The sequence below is a fragment of the Heptranchias perlo genome, chromosome 19 (genome assembly GCF_035084215.1).
Source record: "Heptranchias perlo isolate sHepPer1 chromosome 19, sHepPer1.hap1, whole genome shotgun sequence".
In the NCBI taxonomy this organism is placed as follows: Eukaryota; Metazoa; Chordata; class Chondrichthyes; order Hexanchiformes; family Hexanchidae; genus Heptranchias; species Heptranchias perlo.
The window spans coordinates 47,168,410-47,190,234 of NC_090343.1; the positions used below are offsets into that span (position 1 = coordinate 47,168,410).

The 21,825-nt window shown below is 45.2% G+C and overlaps 1 protein-coding gene across 3 annotated transcripts in view; it reads right to left on the minus strand.

The window, feature by feature from the left end:
- si:dkey-11f4.7 (piezo-type mechanosensitive ion channel component 2) overlaps positions 1-21,825 on the minus strand; it is a 156,381-nt gene that overhangs the window by 106,319 nt on the left and 28,237 nt on the right. For all 3 annotated transcript variants that reach the window (XM_068000710.1, XM_068000709.1, XM_068000708.1), the window contains exons 11-18: positions 18,057-18,238; positions 17,307-17,455; positions 16,490-16,663; positions 15,660-15,701; positions 12,848-12,880; positions 11,211-11,323; positions 5,563-5,723; positions 1,627-1,803 (exon numbers count right to left, since the gene is read on the minus strand). In XM_068000710.1, coding sequence (XP_067856811.1) covers positions 1,627-1,803; positions 5,563-5,723; positions 11,211-11,323; positions 12,848-12,880; positions 15,660-15,701; positions 16,490-16,663; positions 17,307-17,455; positions 18,057-18,238 — 1,031 coding nt within the window. The remainder of the gene's footprint in view (positions 1-1,626; positions 1,804-5,562; positions 5,724-11,210; positions 11,324-12,847; positions 12,881-15,659; positions 15,702-16,489; positions 16,664-17,306; positions 17,456-18,056; positions 18,239-21,825) is intronic.

Sequence of the window (21,825 nt, forward strand, 5' to 3'; positions counted from 1 at the left end):
GGGAGGGAAGGAGGGAGGAATGTATGAGATGAGTGGGAGGGAGGAAAGGATGAAATTGGAGGAAAAGGTCAGATGGGAGGGAGGGTTGAGATGCAAGGGGTTATATGCGAGTGAACTGCCCTCACCTGGATGCACTCCTATCTATCTCAATATAAGCATCACATCTCCAGCAACACCTTCTCTTCCCACCCTTGCATGACTACTTCAGAGCCCCCCATGGTTCCATCCTTGTTCTCCTCCTTTTCTTCATTTGCCATTGACCATTAGTGTCCGTTACAAATTTCAAGTAGGCTCCGAATTTTCTCTCAGATTCAGCAGCACAGTCACTCCAATAAGTGGACCCAGTGTCCTCTATGACCAGGAGTTTACTTTTACCACCCAATATCTAGTTATACAATAGTGTGACATAGGGCTGTAACAATGAAATCCTCGTCATGTGAACTGGATACTATAATCTTGCACATATCCCCAAGTGCATTTCTTTCATCATCTAGAAGGTGGACTGATAAACACTCGAGAACAACTTTAAACCAGCAAATCGATTTATTTTAAATATGAAGGAACAGAATATAGTTTTAATTAAATTCAATTTGATTACTATTGTTTCTCACAACATCAAAAATGTTAAATTATTCAAATTCAGCTCCTGATATATGCCTAGCTTCACTTTACAAGTCAGTATTTACCAAATTCACGGTCTAATCTTAGGAAGAGAGTGTTCTCTGTTCCCTTGACTTTTCCAATCCAAACTTGCTTCAGACTAACTGCTTTTCCAACCAGACAAGAAGCAAAGACTCTGCCTCTGACCAACCCCCAGCTCCCCATGTCAGTGATTGGTTAGCTGAGCTGCCAATCACACCTGCTACCTGGATGTGGGTTCTCTTGCAGCTACATTGGCTGCTCAGTTAAGCCACCTGATACGGGGCTTGAATGAATGAAGCCATTCTAACATCATTAACACAAGATACAATATTTCCAATGCCTCCTCACGGGCCTCCCCAGCTCCACTTTACACAAATTCCAACTTGGCCAATACTCTGCCCACTTCCTGTCCCTCCCTTAGTCCTGCCCTCCCTTCCTTGTCAACCTCCTTTTGCTCCCTGTCCCCCAAAGCACCAAATTCAAATTCCTTACATTGCCTCATCCCTTTCTAGCTCTGGAACCTTCTCCAGCCCCATACCTCAGGCTGTATCCTTCAGTCCTCCACTTGTTCATCATTGGTGCAATCTTGCCCTACTTTCTGTACCTCCCACCCTAAATCCCTCCATCTCACTACCCCTTCCTGTCCTTAAGAGACCTGCTCAAAACTTACCTTTTTGACTGAGTGCTTGGTCAACTCTCTCAACTTGTTTTATTGTCTGCCCCACCACTGTGGACAATTTATTACATTAAAGGTACTACAAAAATGCAAACGGTTGTTGATGACAACACAGAGAGAAACACAGGACGACAACACAGAGAGAAACACAGGACGACAACACAGAGAGAAACACAGGACTACAACATAGAGAGATACGTGGGAATACAGTACTAAGAGGAACACAGGACCACAGCAGAGGAATACAGGACCTCAGCAGAGGAACACAGGACCTCAGCAGAGGAACACAGGACCACGCCACTGCTTACCAGAGTGCAGTTTGCAGAATACTTGGATAACTTGACAACCTTTAGTTGGTACATCATTTTACAGACAATCATGACACAGGCCCACACTGTAGAAATGCTAGATGCCAATGGACGGAATGAGGAATAGGGCAGTGCAAACACCCAGAGGATGAGGAAAACGTAATTCATCAAAGAGACCTGCAAAAGATTCAGGCACACTTAACTTCAGCAGGTAGTCCACAATGAACTAAATGTTTTTGGTCACTTATTGGGAAACAGTTGAATATCTGAGGCCCTAATCCCTAAATGTATGTGATTTTGTATCAAACCAGATGTCCTTGTAAGGCGTAGACAGGCCTGTCTCTTCAGCAGCCATCCCTAGGGCAGTCTAAATGTGGGGGATTGGGTAATTGGGAGATTGGGTCATAAGGAGGGGCTCCATATCTCCTAGTGTATTCCATAGTAGCTTTTACATTACCTGCTCCAACTGGCAAACATCCCAAATATGATTTGACTCTATGTTTATAGTGAAGAGGTGTTGGGTCTGGCCACAGCCATTTCAGTTTTATAGACCTTCGGTCAGACCCTATTTAGAGTACTGCGTTCAGTCTTGGTCACAACACCTCAGGAAGGATATATTGGCCTTGGAGGGGGTGCAGTGTGGATTCACCAGAATGAGAGTTAAATTATGAGGACATGTTACTTAAACTTGTCTTGTATTCCCTTGAGTATATAAGATTGAGGGGTTATCTGATTGAGGGGTTTAAATTGTTAAATGGATTCGATAGCGTAGATACAAAGAAACTATTTCCTCTAGTGGGGAAATCCAGAACAAGGGGATATAATCTTAAAATTAGAGCCAGGCCATTTAGGAGAGAAATCAGGAAGCACTTTTTCACACAAAGGGTAGTAGAAATCTGGAACTCTCTCCCCAAAAGGCCGTGGATGTTGGGGGTCAACTGAAGCTTTCAAGGCTGAGATCGATAGATTTTTGTTGGGTAAGGATATCAAGGGATATGGAGCAAAGGCGGGTAAATGGAGTTGAGGTACAGATCAGCCATGATCTAACTGAACGTTGGAACAGGCCCGAGGGGCTGAATGGCCTCCTCCTGCTCATATATTCCTACAACAATGGGAATGCAGCTTCTTACTGCCACGGTCAAGGCCTGTGCAGGCCTGTGAGTGGCCGGGGTCTTGCCTTGACAGCAGCAGGCCAAATATGCACGGTGTTGGGATTGGGAGGGATAGATAGACCAGTCATGGCTTCAGTGGCGGACTGGAACCAGAGGGCTAAAATGTGCGAGGAGGATGTCCTTGTAATGGTGCTTGTCCTGTTATTGAGCACCCCACACCAATGTATAACACTGAATATTAGCCTCATTGTATGTACTTGTAAGAGCTGAGCCTTGTATTATAGCATGTATTGAGTATCAGACCACATCCCGAGACAACATGCAAAATTAATCATAGAAGATTAAATGAAATAGAACTAGGCGTACCAAAGAACATCTTTGGTCCAAGTCTAGCATCTATTTTAACGGGATTTCGTAAAGTAGTTTTCAGTTGATGCAGTGTTCTTAACTTTCACTAGTTGCTTTCCCATGACATTGCAAGTGGGGAGTCAAGATCCAATGTACTTATGTTAGAGGCAGGGGTTAACGAGATCAGAGCATGCATAAAGTCATACATTCTTATTTTAATATTTCCACTATAAATTCCTGTGTCCAAACCTATAATGGAAACTGCCTCAGTAAACTTCTCACTCAGTAACTACACTCAGTGCCTCCACTGGGAAGAGGGTGTAATTACAGTGCGGCAATTTCCAATATAAATGTGGACAGGAAATATGTGCAGATGTAAGGTTTTTAATATATAGAGATGGATGGAGAATGGTGTGGAGCAGCCCAAAGCCCAACAGGTCTTTACAATTTGCTCTACCTGGAGAGGTTTTGATTCAGGAGCTGTCAATCATTGCCAGTTACAGATTAAATTTCAGATCTTCGATCCACTCTGGCCTCCAGTTGTCAGAATACGGACGCCTGGAATTTCCTGCAGAAGTTCCCCGATCTCCCACTATAACTCCAGCGGGAGATCAACAGAAACCCCCCCCCCGATGGTCATGTATCCCATTTCTCCAGGGTTTCCGCCGAGGTTATGGTGGGAGATTGGGGAATCCATGCGGAAATTCTACTCCACACTTTTTATATCCTGCTCTCCGGCCTGGATACACAGGCTGGACAGACAGGTTTACATGTTGATGTTCCAATAAACGGGTTCCTCACTGAAGAATTAGACGGAAGCATAAAATTACAGAGAGATATTAATAAATTAAGTAGCAAAACGGTGGCAAATAGATTTCAATGTAGGCAAGTGTGAGAACATCCATTTTAGAACTAAAAAGGTTAGATCAGAGTGCTATCTAAATAGTGAAAAGCTCAAAACAGTGGCGGTCCAAAGAGACTTAGGGGTCCACGTATCTAAATCACTAAAATGTCATGGACAGGTACAGAAAATAATCAAAAAGGTGAATGGAATGCTGGCCTTTATATCTAGAGGACTAGAATACAAGGGGTAGAAGTTATGCTATAGCTATACAAAGCCCTGGTTAGACCACACCTGGAGTACTGTGTTCGATTCTGGGCACTACAGCTTAGGAGGGATATATTGGCCTTGGAGGGAGTGCAGCGCAGATTTACTAGAATGATACCTGGACTCCAAGGGTTAAATTACGAGCAGAGATTACACAAACTAGGGTTGTATTCCCTGGAATTTAGAAGATTACGGGGTGATTTGATTGAAGTTTTCAAGATATTAAGGGGAACTGATAGGGTAGATAGAGAGAAACGACTTCCGCTGGTTGGAGAGTCTAGGACTAGGGGACATAGCCTAAAAATTAGAGCCAGGACTTTTAGCAGTGAAGTTAGAAAACACTTCTACAAGCAAAGGGTGGTAGAAGTTTGGAACTCGTTTTTGTTTGGAACAAAAGGCAGTTGATGCTAGCTCAATTGTTAATTTTAAATCTAAAATTGATAAATTTTTGTTAACCAAAGGTATTAAGAGATATGGGGCTAAGGCGGTATATGGAGTTAGGTCACAAATCAGACATGATCTCATTGAATGGTAGAACAGGCTTGAGGGGCTAAATGGCCATCTCCTTTTCCTATGTTCCTAAATCCTTCTCTGGTGCAACTGTTCCTCAGCCAGCTCTATCACTGGTCGCCTCACAAAATAATTATAGACGAGGAAAGCCATTCGGCCCATCTCGATTCATCCAGAGAGATGCTACTATCCCTCCCATTGTAGCATCCAATTGTTTCTTAAATGATTCCAGGGTTTTTGCTTCCATTGCTCTATCTGGAAGCTTATTCCACGTGTTGATCACTCTGTGTGTGAAGAAGAATTTCCTGCTATCGGTCCTAAAATGGCCTTTTACTAGTTTGAACCTGTGTTCTACTCCTGCAATTTAATTTAAATTAATATTCCGGATTAACTTCTTCTCAACCCTTATCAACTTTATAAACCTCTAAGATCACCTCAGCCTCCCTTCAGGCCTGAAGAGCTCAAGTTTCTCCAGTCTTTCCTCATTCCTCAGGCCCCTGGCACTGGGGGGGGGATCAATTCGTGGTTCCTTGCACGGCCTCCAGCACTTAAATGTCTCTATTATTTCTTGGCAACCAGAAATGGGTGCAGTAGTCAAGGTGCAGTCTGACCCGAGCCCTGTACAGTTTGATTGTTACTTCCTCCGACTTATCTTCTACTGTTTTGGCTATTGTAGTTCAACATTCTATTGGCTTTGTTGATTGCTGCTCTGTATTGGTTGGACATGTTTGGTGTTGAGTCTGCTAAGATTCCTATATCTCTTTCAGCTCCAACCTATTTCAATACCATTCATGGGAGTATGTGTGTCGTCTATTTTTCCTTCCTATATGTAGCACTTGTATGCGTTAAGATTCTCACCTCTTTTAGCGTGATCCAGATAATGAAGGAAGAGACTATCTTGATGATGTGCAGTTCCAGGAGTCTCCAAACCAAGACTTGGGCTCGATGAGTCATATCCAGGAACCGCAAGAAAAGGGCAGTCAATCTGTCAACCACCATGCTCCAGGGACTCGGATATCCTGCAGTGAAAGGGAACAGCAGAAAATTCTCAGAATTTCCCAGGTGAACAGCACTATGTGCCTCCTTTCCCTCGTCTCTCCTGAAGGTGCCGACTAAAATGCTGGGATCTGGTCCTACAGGGATCTTGCCATTACCTCCCCCGATTGGCCATTCTTCTTGTGTGAGCTTAGGCAGTGATAATTGGCAGACTGTTCCTCCATGTCACGGCCGAGACTCACCCAACGTCCGCACAGGTGCATTTTCCAGTCGGAACCACTGGAGAGTGATCGGGGGCAGGGGCCCTGACTGATATTTCCTCTCCCTCACACAGAGCATTGAGGCCAGTTGTAGTAGTGCCTCTAATGAGATCAGCTCAGTCAGTGCAGACCAGGGACCGAATGTGGCACGCTCTGATCTGTATGGCCAAGTACCACACCATCCACTAGGCCAGGGACTAACGACAAGACAGTGAGCTGTCCTAATCCCCTCTCCAACCATATACTCCATCCACTACACGGTCCAGGGTACATGTCAACCTCCTCCTGCCGACAACCTGCCCCCAGCTGATCAGCTGAAATGGGCATGGAGTCAGAAATATATACATAGAGGCAAGGGGAGAGTGAGATAGATACATGTAGGTGTATATAAAAAATAATACAGGCATTTTTAACAAAAGACCATTTGATTCGACAAGCCCATTCCTTTTCGATTAATCTGAACTCAAACTGTTGAGGCCTCACGATATTCCCCAATCCCTTCTCACCATTCATTATATCCCTCAATCCCTTCTCACCATTCACTATATCCCTCAATCCCTTCTCACCATTCACTATATCCCTCAATCCCTTCTCACCATTCACTATATCCCTCAATCCCTTCTCACCATTCACTATATCCCTCAATCCCTTCTCACCATTCACTATATCCCTCAATCCCTTCTCACCATTCACTATATCCCTCAATCCCTTCTCACCATTCACTATATCCCTCAATCCACTCCCACCATTCACTATATCCCTCAATCCCTTCTCACCATTCACTATATCCCTCAATCCCTACTCACCATTCATTATATCCCTCAATCCCTTCTCACCATTCATTATATCCCTCAATCCCCTCTCACCATTAATTATATCCCTCAATCCCTTCTCACCATTCACTATATCCCTCAATCCCTTCTCACCATTCACTATATCCCTCAATCCCTACTCACCATTCATTATATCCCTCAATCCCTTCTCACCATTCATTATATCCCTCAATCCCCTCTCACCATTAATTATATCCCTCAATCCCTTCTCACCATTCATTATATCCCTCAATCCCTTCTCACCATTCACTATATCCCTCAATCGCTTCTCACCATTCACTATATCCCTCAATCCCTTCTCACCATTCACTATATCCCTCAATCCCTTCTCACCATTCACTATATCCCTCAATCCCTTCTCACCATTCACTATATCCCTCAATCCCTTCTCACCATTCATTATATCCCTCAATCCACTCCCACCATTCACTATATCCCTCAATCCCTTCTCACCATTCACTATATCCCTCAATCCCTACTCACCATTCATTATATCCCTCAATCCCTTCTCACCATTCATTATATCCCTCAATCCCCTCTCACCATTAATTATATCCCTCAATCCCTTCTCACCATTCACTATATCCCTCAATCCCCTCTCACCATTCATTATATCCCTCAATCCCCTCTCACCATTCACCATATCCCTCAATCCCCTCTCACCATTCACCATATCCCTCAATCCCCTCTCACCATTCACTATATCCCTCAATCCCCTCTCACCATTCATTATATCCCCCAATCCCCTCTCACCATTCACTATATCCCTCAATCCCCTCTCACCATTCATTATATCCCTCAATCCCCTCTCACCATTCACTATATCCCTCAATCCCCTCTCACCATTCATTATATCCCCCAATCCCCTCTCACCATTCATTATATCCCTCAATCCCCTCTCACCATTCATTATATCCCCCAATCCCCTCTCACCATTCATTATATCCCTCAATCCCCTCTCACCATTCATTATATCCCCCAATTCCCTCTCACCATTCATTATATCCCTCAATCCATTCTCACCATTCACTATATCCCTCAATCCCCTCTCACCATTCACTATATCCCTCAATTCCCTCTCACCATTCACTATATCCCTCAATCCCTTCTCACCATTCACTATATCCCTCAATCCCCTCTCACCATTCACTATATCCCTCAATTCCCTCTCACCATTCACTATATCCCTCAAACCCATCTCACCATTCAAGGTATCCCTCAATCCCTTCTCACCATTCACTATATCCCTCAATCCCCTCTCATCATTCATTATATCCCTCAATCCCCTCTCACCATTCATTATATCCCTCAATCCCTTCTCACCATTCATTATATCCCTCAATCCCTTCTCACCATTCACTATATCCCTCAATCCCTTCTCACCATTCACTATATCCCTCAATCCCCTCTCACCATTCACTATATCCCCCAATCCCCTCCCACCATTCATTATATCCCTCAATCCCCTCTCACCATTCACTATATCCCTCAATCCCCTCTCACCATTCACTATATCCCTCAATCCCCTCTCACCATTCACTATATCCCTCAATCCCCTCTCACCATTCATTATATCCCTCAATCCCGTCTCACCATTCATTATATCCCTCAATCCCGTCTCACCATTCATTATATCCCTCAATCCCCTCTCACCATTCACGATATCCCTCAATCCCTTCTCACCATTCACTATATCCCTCAATCCCCTCTCACCATTCATTATATCCCTCAATCCCCTCTCACCATTCACTATATCCCTCAATCCCTTCTCACCATTCACTATATCCCTCAATCCCCTCTCACCATTCATTATTTCCCACAATCCCCTCTCACCATTCATTATATCCCTCAATCCCCTCTCACCATTCATTATATCCCTCAATCCCTTCTCACCAGTCACTATATCCCTCAATCCCTTCTCACCATTCATTATTTCCCACAATCCCCTCTCACCATTCATTATATCCCTCAATCCCCTCTCACCATTCACGATATCCCTCAATCCCTTCTCACCATTCATTATATCCCTCAATCCCTTCTCACCAGTCACTATATCCCTCAATCCCTTCTCACCATTCACTATATCCCTCAATCCCCTCTCACCATTCATTATTTCCCTCAATCCCCTCCCACCATTCATTATATCCCTCAATCCCCTCTCACCATTCATTATATCCCTCAATCCCCTCTCACCATTCATTATATCCCTCAATCCCCTCTCACCATTCATTATATCCCTCAATCCCCTCTCACCATTCACTATATCCCTCAATCCCCTCTCACCATTCACGATATCCCTCAATCCCCTCCCACCATTCATTATATCCCTCAATCTCCTCTCACCATTCACTATATCCCTCAATCCCCTCTCACCATTCACTCTATCCCTCAATCCCCTCTCACCATTCACTATATCCCTCAATCCCCTCTCACCATTCATTATATCCCCCAATCCCCTCCCACCATTCATTATATCCCTCAATCCCCTCTCACCATTCACTATATCCCTCAATCCCCTCTCACCATTCACTATATCCCTCAATCCCCTCTCACCATTCACTATATCCCTCAATCCCCACTCACCATTCACTATATCCCTCAATCCCTTCTCACCATTCACTATATCCCTCAATCCCTTCTCACCATTCATTATATCCCTCAATCCCTTCTCACCATTCATTATATCCCTCAATCCCCTCTCATCATTCATTATATCCCTCAATCCCTTCTCACCATTCACTATATCCCTCAATCCCCTCTCACCATTCATTATATCCCTCAATCCCCTCTCACCATTCATTATATCCCTCAATCCCTTCTCACCAGTCACTATATCCCTCAATCCCTTCTCACCATTCATTATTTCCCACAATCCCCTCTCACCATTCATTATATCCCTCAATCCCTTCTCACCATTCACGATATCCCTCAATCCCTTCTCACCATTCATTATATCCCTCAATCCCTTCTCACCAGTCACTATATCCCTCAATCCCTTCTCACCATTCACTATATCCCTCAATCCCTTCTCACCATTCATTATTTCCCTCAATCCCCTCCCACCATTCATTATATCCCTCAATCCCCTCTCACCATTCATTATATCCCTCAATCCCCTCTCACCATTCATTATATCCCTCAATCCCCTCTCACCATTCACTATATCCCTCAATCCCCTCTCACCATTCACGATATCCCTCAATCCCCTCCCACCATTCATTATATCCCTCAATCCCCTCTCACCATTCACTATATCCCTCAATCCCCTCTCACCATTCACTATATCCCTCAATCCCCTCTCACCATTCAATATATCCCTCAATCCCCTCTCACCATTCATTATATCCCCCAATCCCCTCCCACCATTCATTATATCCCTCAATCCCTTCTCACCATTCACTATATCCCTCAATCCCCTCTCACCATTCACTATATCCCTCAATCCCCTCTCACCATTCACTATATCCCTTAATCCCCTCTCACCATTCATTATATCCCTCAATCCCCTCTCACCTTTCATTATATCCCTCAATCCCTTCTATTTAAAAACATGCCTAATTGTCTGTAGAACCCAATTACACCGTTCACTTCAGTGTCCTTCTTTGTTAACTTATTTTACAAGTCTATTACTCTGTGTAAAAGAGTTCTACCCACTTCCCTTTGTATTCCCGTCTTCTTAACATATCTCCTGGCAGTGAACAATTTACCCGGATTAACGTCATCAGTCCCCTTCATAATCTTAAAGCTTCAATTAGGTCACCTCAAGGATTCCTTTCCCCGCACCCCCCCGCACCCCCAAAAGGAAAGAAGCCCAGCTTCCTTAACCTTTCCTTTCTTACATTCCCACCTACCACTGCTCTCCATACCTCCCTATTTTCTGAAACCCATATCATCCTTTTTCTTCGTCCATTTTTCTCCCATTCTCCTCGAGATCAGTCAGTCGGTGCTGGCAGGCTAATCAATTGTGGGAAACATCATAGCCAAGCCCATTCCTGTGCTCACACACATCTGCACTTTCTAGCAGGAATCACTGGATAGTGATCAGGAATAGGGATCCTGGCTGATTTTTCGGTGTCGGCCTCGGCTCAGTGGGCAGCACTCGCGCATCTGAGTCAGACGGTCATGAGTTCAAATCCTGCTCCAGAGTCTTGAGCACATAATCCAAGCTGACACTCCAGTGCAATACTGAGGGAGTGCAGCAGTGTCGGAGGTGCCACCTTTCGAAGACGTTAAACCCAGGGCCCTGTCTCGTTCAAGAATTCATCAGAATCCCTTGTTACGTTGCAACCTTGTAATGCAATCCCAGTCACCTAGTTTCCTATAACAGCGGCAGCAATGAAAGAGAAGGTGGAAGTTTGTCTAGATTTGACTGCAATGTCCAGGTCATATTTGCCAATCGCAGGGAGCTGAGCATTACCTTTCATATCAGGCTCCTCCTCCTGCTCCAAACATGGCTCCTTGTCTTCAAAGTTGAGCTTCTCTAAGGTGTCAGTGCTGCTGCTTCTAACCTTATCACTGTGTTTACTCGATCTGTCAAAACAAAACAGCTTGTGTGTGTCTTGAGTTGGGTTCCAATAAAATTGAGAAGTTACCACTCCTTTACCAGGCCACGGGGCCTACCGTTATTCCTGTTCACATCACTGTTTAAGCAACACATGTTCTAACTTGTTGACCTCAGCCTGGAGTTTACCAAATTAGTGACAGAATTCATCTCCAGGACCAGCGTCTTCTGCAGGATGCAAATGTAATTTCTATCTATTTACTAATATTATAGAATTGGTACGTCCGCACTCATTTTATGTCCGCCAAACTAGATTGATCCCAGGAATGAGAGGGCTGACCTATGATGAGATTGATTAAATGGGCCTATACTCTCTGAAGTGTAGAAGAGTGAGAGGTGATCTCATTGAAGCATATAAGATTCTGAGGGGGCTTGATGGGGTAGATGCTGAGAGGCTGTTTCCCATGGCTGGAGAGTCTAGAACTAGGGGGCATAGTCGCAGGATAACGGGTCGGCCATTTATGACTGAGATGAGGAGGAATTTCTTCACTCAGAGGGTTGTGAATCTTTGGAATTCTCTACCCCAGAGGACTGTGGGTGCTAAGTCATTGAGTATATTCAAGACTGAGATCGATAGATTTTTGAACTCTAAGTGAATCAAGGGATATGGGGATCGGGCGTGAAAGTGGAGTTGAGGTCGAAGATCAGCCATGATCTTACTGAATGGAGGAGCAGGTTCGAGGGGCCGAATGGCCCACTCCTGCTCCTATTTCTTATGTTCTTATTTTAAGGTTTCAAAAATGGCAACAAATCAGAACAATATCAATCAGAAGCAAAGCAAAGTGGCAAGAAAACTACCAATGAGAAACTAAGGAATTATGAAGACAACCAATCCGAAATGGCCAGTAATGAGAGAGTGAATCAATCAAATCATTCAAAATAGTTTCATTTGACATTTTTTTCCTCAGCCTGACATCTACTGGTTTCTAATGTAATAACATAAAAAATGCATATTTCATAATAACACTTTATAGAATTGTCTCTGAATACCTTCATCAATGTTCAAGAAGTGCCTTGGGATCTTTTATGTCCACCCAAGAGGGCAGGTGGGGTCTTGGTTTTATGTCTTATTGCCTTCAATACTGCACTGAGTATCAGCCTGGATCATCGGCTCAAGTCTCTGGAGTGAGACTATGGACCCACAATCTTCTGACTCAGAGGTGAGCACCCTACCCACTGAGCCACGGCTGACAGCTTAAAAGGTGAATGGCATCTCCAGTATTGAGAAATAGATTTTCGGGGCTAATACTGATAAGATTAAAAGGACTTGATTGGTGCTAATGAAGAACAAATAAATAGTTTCAATTAGACTCCGACAATTATGAAGACAACCAATCTGAAATGGCCGGTAAGGAGAGAGTGAATCAATCAAATCATTCAAAACAGTTTCATTTGACATTTTTTTCCTCAGCCTGACATCTATTGGTTTCTATTGTAATAACATAAAAAATGCATATTTCATAATAACACAGCAGTGTGTTAATAGAACTCACCTCCTGCACAGCTTCTCAATACCAACTTTAATGCTGTAAAATAAAAAATGACAGATTAACATTTAAATTCAGTGTTTGTTGTTGCTGGTGTCAGTTTGTCTGAGTCAGTATCGGTGAGGCAGGAGATTGTGGGTATGAGACCTCCTCCGGGGCCTTGAGATAATTTAAGGTTTAGAGATGTTCTGAGGGAGTGCAGCATTGTCAAAGATGCTGTCCTCTGGATGAGATCTTAAATGAGGAGTCTGCTTATGTGAATGTGGATACTATGTGGATACTGGGTACTATTTGAAGAGGAGCTAGGACCAATACCACTCAAAAATACAATAATGAATAATCTTATTGCTACTTTTGGGATCCTCCTGTGCACAAAATGGTTGTCTTCAACACTGTATGAAAACTGCTTTCAGTTGAAGGTTAATGGCCAGAGTACTATTGATTTATTTAGTTTCATTAGTGAGAAAGGAAAAAAAGGCACCCCAAACAATACTGTTAAAAAGGTTAAATGCATTAACGCTGAGGAGGAAGAAACTCACTGCTACAAAGCCCCATCCAGTAGTCACTAGACATCCTGAATGTCTCAGGCCTGATTTTACACCCTGCCCCACTGCGCCCAGAATGAATGGGGTGAGCAGGGGGTTAAATCAGGGCAATGTAGTACTCACTATGTACACGCCGAATTCTCGCTCCCCGACATTTTATCAGGCAGGTTTCGGTCAGTTTGTGAGGCCCTCGCCCTCGGCAGACGAGGGCCTCATTACAACGTAAAAGTCGGGGGGTCTGATGAGGTCATTCGGACCGTGACTCGATTTTAACCCCAGGCCGTGTGGGGTCACGCACAGTGCTGACCGAACCTGTGGAAGCTGCCGCGAAGTGGATCCATGGTTAAACGAAGCCCAGGTAAGGGAACTCCAGGCCTCTCCCGCCCCGGGCCTCCCCCTCGACCGCAAGCCCTCCCGGTCCGCTTACCTGGCTGCTGGGAACTGTTCTTGTGGGTCCCTGGTGGCGGCCTCCTGCCTCTCTCGCCCCACTCCCATCCGGCTAACCGGCGTCATTCCCACCAGGTTCAGGCAGGGGTCGGGCCCGGACTATGTGAACAAGGACCGGGATGTAGAATGGCCCCCGGGCCTCACGCTGAGGATTAGCGGCAAGTCGCACGCTCAACTCTCGCCCCAGGTTAAAATCAGGGCTCTCCCCTCTGACTAGGAGGAAAAGTGGAAGGAACCTTTTTACACAGAGAGGTGTGAGAATGGGGAACTTGCTGCTACATGGACAGGTTGAAGCACTAACACATTTAAAGAGAGGCTTAATGCATACATGAGGAAGAAGGGAATAGAGGGATTCCAGGAGCAGGGTGGGGGTGGTATTTAGAGTGGGAGGAGGCTGGTGTATAAACACCGGCACAGGCCAGTTGGGCCGAATGGCCTTTTACTGCGCTATAGATGCTATATAATTAAGAATGGATCACTGAGGGAGATGGAAGGTGATCTTGTGGACAGGAAGTGGAGAAGCAGCTGGAGGTGAAGTAGTGACTGCGTTGTGACATGTCTCAGCAGAACCAGAACAGCGTAGTTACAAGGACCAGGACTGCAAAGGACACACATTGGAGGAGGAGAGAATGGTCAACAGTATCGAAAGCAACAGAGAGACTGAAACGGATGAGGAGAGACAGAGAACCTCAGTCGGTGACTTTGACCAGTGCAGTCTCTGCTGTGTGTGGCAGAAATCAGATTGGAAAGCCTCAAACAAAAAAAAAAGAGTGCGGGGAGAGGCTGGAGTGCAGTTGGAAGGAAACAATGCAACCCAAGTCTTTGTAAAGAAAAGGAAGATTGGAGCTAGGGCAGTGATTGGAGAGAATGGAGAAGTGAATGATAATAGTGGTCATGAAGGAGGTGGGGAAAATGCCAGCGGAAAGACACAGGTTGATGATGGGTCAGCAAGACTGATGATGTGAGGGGGTTGAGGATGTGACATTGGGTGGTTGGGATGGGATAGTATCAAGGGAGCAAGTGGTAGGCTTCATGGATGAGATGAGGATGTTGAGGGTTGAAAGGGAGACAAGGAGAAATGGCTGGGTGGGTGGGGGATTGGTCAAGTGAAGGGCAGGAGGGAGAGCTGGGAAACGAAGGAAAAGGCGGGAGTTGAGGAGCCAGAGATCTATGCAGATCTTTTGGACACGATGGAGTCCATGAGCTCCTCGTATTGAGTCCGATGTGAGGCTGAGGGGTGTGGGGGACAGAGGACTGAGTAGATGGATTGTTATTTGGTGTGGTTTCTCCAGGATGACCTTGGTGTGGTAAATGGTTTTGGGCAAAGAGTCGGAGCAACAGCACAGCTTGAGATGGTACAGCCAGATCTGACTGTGCGCAGCCAGGCTGGGTGATCGCCAAGTACCATCGAGCTTATGATTTGCTGGTTAGAGGATGCGGAGGAAGCTATTACAGCAGGGGGAGCAGATGGAGTGGGAGACCACTGAGAATTTGAGGGGGACGGATTTAAGTGAGCTTCACTGTAATAGCTTTGAAGTGCTAATATATTAGTTCCTTAAATCTTCAGTGAAAGGGTGAAGTTTGCAGCGATCGATAAGCCTCCAGGAAGGGCATGTAGACTGCGGGTTACTTTTCCCACCCTTAGGCGGAGGCTGAACATCACTCACTCTGGCTTGGATTATGTTTGTGGCGGGGAGGGGTGGGTGAATTCTCTCACCAGCATCACCTGATCCAGAATGGTGACCCAACCCAGCGGAACATCATGACGTGGCCGTAGAACAAGGAGAAAATAAAACCAGATTGCAGCAACAGATCGATGCACTGACCTGTGGGAGAGCACAGTAACACGGCCTTCTACTTTGAGACCACTGCAAGAGGAGAGTAGAGACACCAAATCAACAATAGACAAGGAAAAGTATGAAACAAGCATATGGATAAACCCATAAGTAACACACACATTCCCCCCCCAACAAATCAGTAGACTTGGTGCATTGTGTTAGTGCAGCTCCATGAAATGGGCTGTGACCCGTTGATCATTTTGACTGTGAAGTGAAAATATTTTTTTAACACACATGTCCCAGCTCCTTTGACACCCACACTGCTGCTTCTTAACCACTCCAACCACCTTTACATATTACTTAACGTCAAGTATTGGATTTCCAATTGTTCACCTTCTACAACACCAGGGATGAGGGACTTCAGTTATGTGGAGAGACTGGAGAAGCTGGGATTGTTCTCCTTGGAGCAGAGAAGGTTAAGGGGAGATTTAATAGAGGTGTTTAAAATCATGAAGGGTTTTGATAGAGTAAATAAGGAGAAACATCTTCCAGTTGCAGAAGGGTCGGTAACCAGAGGACAAAGAATCAAGGTAATTGGCAAAAGAATCAGAGGGGAGATGAGGAAAAATGTTTTTATGCTGCGAGTTGTTATGACCTGGAATGCGCTGCCTGAAAAGGTGGTGGAAGCAGACTCAATAATAACTTTCAAAAGGGAATTAGAAAAAATTTGAAAGACTATGGGGAAAGGGCGGGGAATGGGACTAATAGGATAGCTCTTTCAAAGAGCCAGCACAGGCACGATGGGCTGAATGACCTCCTTCTGTGATGTATCATTCTCTGATTCTATGAACATTTCAAGGTCTGAAGGGATGTAGTACCTGTAGATGAGGCTATCTTGCCTGGGAGTGACTTGCCTCCAATCAGTAAGGCTGAGGAAATGATGGTGGAAGTAATGGAGCTGGAGGATGCAGGCCAGGAGGAAGGACGAAGGGAGCAAGATTCGAGCAAACAGCTCCGCAGTGTCGTACTGCTCCAGGCCCAGGTCTTTCAAACTAGAAACACAGAACAGAACGGTAAGTTCCCAGTGACCACACTTCAAAAGTACCTCATTGGCTGTAAAGTGTTTTGGGATGCCCTGAGTTTGTGAAAGGCACTATATAAACACTTGTTCTTTCCACGTAATAAACTAGACCTCCCACAATCATGAATAGAATGGGGTAGATTTTTGTCTCCATCTCCTGGGTGGTAATTTGAGAGAGTGAATCGCCCGCTCGTAAAACCCACCCGATGAAATCAATGGGACGTGTATTGGGCGGGTTCTGTGACGGACAGGAAATCCAGCGGATTATCACCCAGGCGGTGAAGAGAAAGACCTACCCCGATAGTATAACCGCGACACTCCCCTGGTGTTGGTCAGGCTGCACCTTGAGTGATTGATTCAGTACTGGCCACCAAGGCACCTCCGAAGCCTGGAGACTGTGCAGGGATGGGGAGTAAGTTATGATGAAAGGTTAGAAAAACTCGGACCCATTAGCCTTGAGAGGAGATAAGTGAGAGGGGTGGGAACCTTTAGAGGTGTGTAAGATACTAAGTAGAATACAAGTGGTTATTCCTAAGCACTTGTTCGAGGGAAACTACAATTGTAGGAAAAGGGGAAATAGGTGCAAAGTGGGAAAAGGTGGGTCAGCACTGTACCTGTCCTCGGACATTCCCATTATCTGCTGAAAGAGCCCAGAGACTGTCTTAAATTGATAGGTGTAGATAGCAATGAGCACCAGCATTGAATAGGACACAACAGTGATCCAGAAATACCTCAGGATTTGGCGCCACCAGTCGTAATGTACCTGTAAACACAAGAGGGAATAAACTGCAGCGAGTGTTGAGTGGGGATTTCAGAGTCACTTCTCACAGGGCTCAAGTAACCCCACCCCCAGTGCCCTGTGTTACTGACTGTATCTCTACTGATGTTAATCCAGCTCCCTCACACTGTCCCTCAGTAAACCCTCTCCCAGCGTCCTGTGTTACTGACTGTATCTCTACTGATGTTAATCCTTTCCTTCACTCAGTAACCCCTCCTCTCCCAGCGCCCTGTGTAACTGACATTATCTCTACTAATGTTAATCCAGCTCCCTCACACTGTCCCTCAGTAACCCCTCTCCCCCAGCACCCTGTGTTACTGACTGTATCTCTACTGATGTTAATCCAGCTCCCTCACACTCCCTCAGTAATCCCTCCTCTCCCAGCGCCCTGTGTTACTGACTGTATCTCTACTGATCCCAATAGGTACAGTAACTGGGCTAGGAATGAGCCCTGTGTTTGATCCTATTGGGTATAATGACTGAGCTGGGAATAGTCCCTATGTCTCATGCCACCAACATAGTGACTGGGGTGAGTTGTTATCCTTGTCCTGTGCATGCTCAGTACACATACAGAGCGTGTACCTACCTGATAGAGTGCCACACAGAAGAGAAACAGCATGATGTAGAGAATTTTATAGATCACGACTCTGCCATTGAAACTAACGATGAAAAACATGGCTGCGCAGAAATAGATCCAGTATTTTATCAATAATCCCTTAACAACACAGCCAATCATTGTCATCAGTTCCCCTTCCTTCTGTGCACCCTCTGTAGACACAAGGAGAAAGACAAACAGAAAGATGGCGTGTTAACTGTCAGCGGTTTTGCTTCACTTCAATACTGAAATTTTCACACAAAGGGTAGCAGAAATCTCAAACACTCGCGCCCCAAAAGGCTGTGGATGCTGGGGGTCAATTGGAGCTTTCAGGACAGAGATCGATAGAGTTTTGTTAGGTAAAGGTATCAAGGGGTGTGGAGGAAAGGCAAGAGGAGTTGATATACAGATCAACCATAATCTAACTAAATGGTGGAGCAGGCCCAAGGGGCTGAATGGTCTCCTCCTGTTCTTAACGTTCCTACATCAACCCCTCTGTTTCTTTACATGTGTGCTGTTGCTTAGATATGAAGGTGGTGCCAGAGGACTGGAGAATTGCAAATGTTACACCCTTATTCAAAAAAGGGTGTAAGGATAAATCCAGCAGCTATTGGCCAGTCAGTTTAACCTCGGTGGTGGGGAAACTTTTAGAAATGATAATCCGGGACGGAATTAGCAGTTACTTGGACAAGTGTGGATTGATTAGGGAAAGCCAGCATGGATTTGTTAAATGCAAATCGTGTTTAACTAACTTGATAGAGTTTTTTGATGAGGTAACAGAGAGAGTCGATGAGGGCAATGCAATTAATGTGGTGTATATGGATTTTCAAAAGGCGTTTGATAAAGTGCCACATATTAGGCTTGTCATCAAGATTGAAGCCCATGGAATACAAGGGGCAGTAGTGGCATGGATACAGAATTGGCTAAGTAACAGGAAACAGAGAGTAGTGGTGAACGGTTGTTTTCGGACTGGAGGGAGGCGTACAGAGGTGTTCCCTAGGGGTCAGTGCTGGGACATTGCTTTTCTTGATATATGTTAATGGCTTGGACTTGGGTGTACAGGGCACAATTTCAAAATTTGCAGATGACACAAAACTTGAAAGTGTAGTGAACAGGAGGAGGATAGTGATAGATTTCAAGAGAATATAGAACATAAGAACATAAGAACATAAGAAATTGGAGCAGGAGTAGGCCAATCGGCCCCTCGAGCCTGCTCCGCCATTCAATAAGATCATGGCTGATCTGATCCCAACCACAAATCTAAAGAACACAAGAAGTCGGAGCAGGACCCGGCCACATAGCCCCTGGGCCCTCTCCGCCACCCACAGGGCATTGACCGATCCGAACTCAGCTTCATGTCCAATTTCCTGCCCGCTCCCCATAACCCCTAATTCCCTTTACTTCTAGGAAACTGTCTATTTCTGTTTTAAATTTATCTAATGATGTAGCTTCCACAGCTTCCTGGGGCAGCAAATTCCACAGACCTACCACCCTCTGAGTGAAGAAGTTTCTCCTCATCTCAGTTTTGAAAGAGCAGCCCCTTATTCTAAGATTATGCCCCCTAGTTCTAGTTTCACCCATCTTTGGGAACATCCTTACTGCATCCACCCGATCAAGACCCTTCACAATCTTATATGTTTCAATAAGATCGCCTCTCATTCTTCTGAACTCCAATGAGTAGAGTCCCAATCTACTCAACCTCTCCTCATATGTCCGCCCCCTCATCCCCAGGCTGGTGGAATGGACAGGCACATGGTAGGTGAAATTTAATGCTGAAATATGCGAGGTGATACATTTCGGTAGGAAGAATGAGGAGAGGCAATATAAACTAGAGGGCACAATTTTAAAAGGGGTACATGAACATAGAGACCTGGGGGTATATGTGCACAAATCATTGAAGGTGGCAGGGCAGATTGAGAAAGGGGTTAAAAAAGCGTACGGGATCCTGGGCTTTATAAATAGAGACATAGAGTACAAAAGGGTTAGACAGGGCTAGTCAGACTGGATGCAGGGAGGATGTTTACCCTGGCTGGTGGGGGGGGGGGTCTAGAATGAGGGGTCAGAGTCTCAGGATATGGGGTAGGACATTTAGGATTGAGATGAGGAGAAATTTCTTCACTCAGAGGGTGGTGAACCTGTGGAATTCCCAACCACAGAAGGCTGTGGAGGCCAAGTCACTGAATAGATTTAAGAAGGAGCTCGATAGATTTCTAGACACAAAAGGCATCAATGGGTATGGGGAGAGAGCGGGAATATGGTATTGAGATAGATGATCAGCCATGATCATATTGAATGGCGGAGCAGGCTCGAAGGGCTGAATGGCCTACTCCTGCTCCTATTTTCTATGTTTGTAAAAGCAAGAAAGTCATGTTGAACCTTTTTAAAACACTGATTCGGCCACAACTGGAGTATTGTGTCCAGTTCAGGGCAGCATACTTTAGGAAAGATATGAAGGCCTAAGAGAAAGTGCAGAAGAGATTTACTAGAATGATTCCAGGGATGAGGGACCTTAGTTACGTGGATAGACTGGAGAAGCTGGCGTTGTTCTCCTTGGAACAGAGACTATTACGAGGAGATTTGATAGAGGTATTCAAAATCATGAGGGGTCCAGACAGATTAGATAGAGAGAAACTGTTCCCAATGGCGGAAGGGTCAAGAACCAGAGGACAGATTTAAGGTGATTGTCAAAAAAACCAAAAGGTGACATGAGGAAAAACTTCTTTCCACAGCGAGTGGTTAGGATCTGGAATGCACTGCCAGAGGGGGTGGTGGAGGCAGATTATCATGGCCTTCAAAAGGGAACAGGATAAGTATTCGAAAGGAGAAAATTTGCAGGGCTACGGGGATAAGGTGGGGGAGTGGGACTAGCTGGATTGCTACAGCCAGCACGGACTCGATGGGCCGAATAACCTCCTTCCGTGCTGTAACCTGTCTATGATTCTATGATTTTTATTTTTCTCTCCTTCAATTTTCTCTTCTTTCCTGAAGATGGCAACTCCTGGAATCAGGAGACAGGCAATGGGGGTTTGGGATTCAGTTTTCTACAGCTCTCAGCTTTAGCCCAATCCACCTTGACCACTGGTTGCAGGGGAGTGGGTGATTATAACTTCGAGAACATGGTAACTAATTGATTGAAGATACTTGGCTATTGAATGCAGCCTAACGAGCCAACATGTTACATGTCTCCGTGAGTCTTATCCCAGCTTAGCGTCTGTCGCTATAATAATTGAACGGGACGAGGAACAGTGAACGATAAAGGTACAGGGAAAGTGTCACATTTCAGTGAACGAGGAAGGGAACTAACCCAGTTAAACTGGAAAGAAAAAACTGGCAAGTAAGACAATGCATAAACAACGTTCAAAGAGGAGACGATTAGGATACAGGCCAAACATAAGAACATAAGAACATAAGAAATTGGAGCAGGAGTAGGCCAATCGGCCCCTCGAGCCTGCTCCGCCATTCAATAAGATCATGGCTGATCTGATCCCAACCACAAATCTAAAGAACACAAGAAGTCGGAGCAGGACCCGGCCACATAGCCCCTGGGCCCTCTCCGCCACCCACAGGGCATTGACCGATCCGAACTCAGCTTCATGTCCAATTTCCTGCCCGCTCCCCATAACCCCTAATTCCCTTTACTTCTAGGAAACTGTCTATTTCTGTTTTAAATTTATCTAATGATGTAGCTTCCACAGCTTCCTGGGGCAGCAAATTCCACAGACCTACCACCCTCTGAGTGAAGAAGTTTCTCCTCATCTCA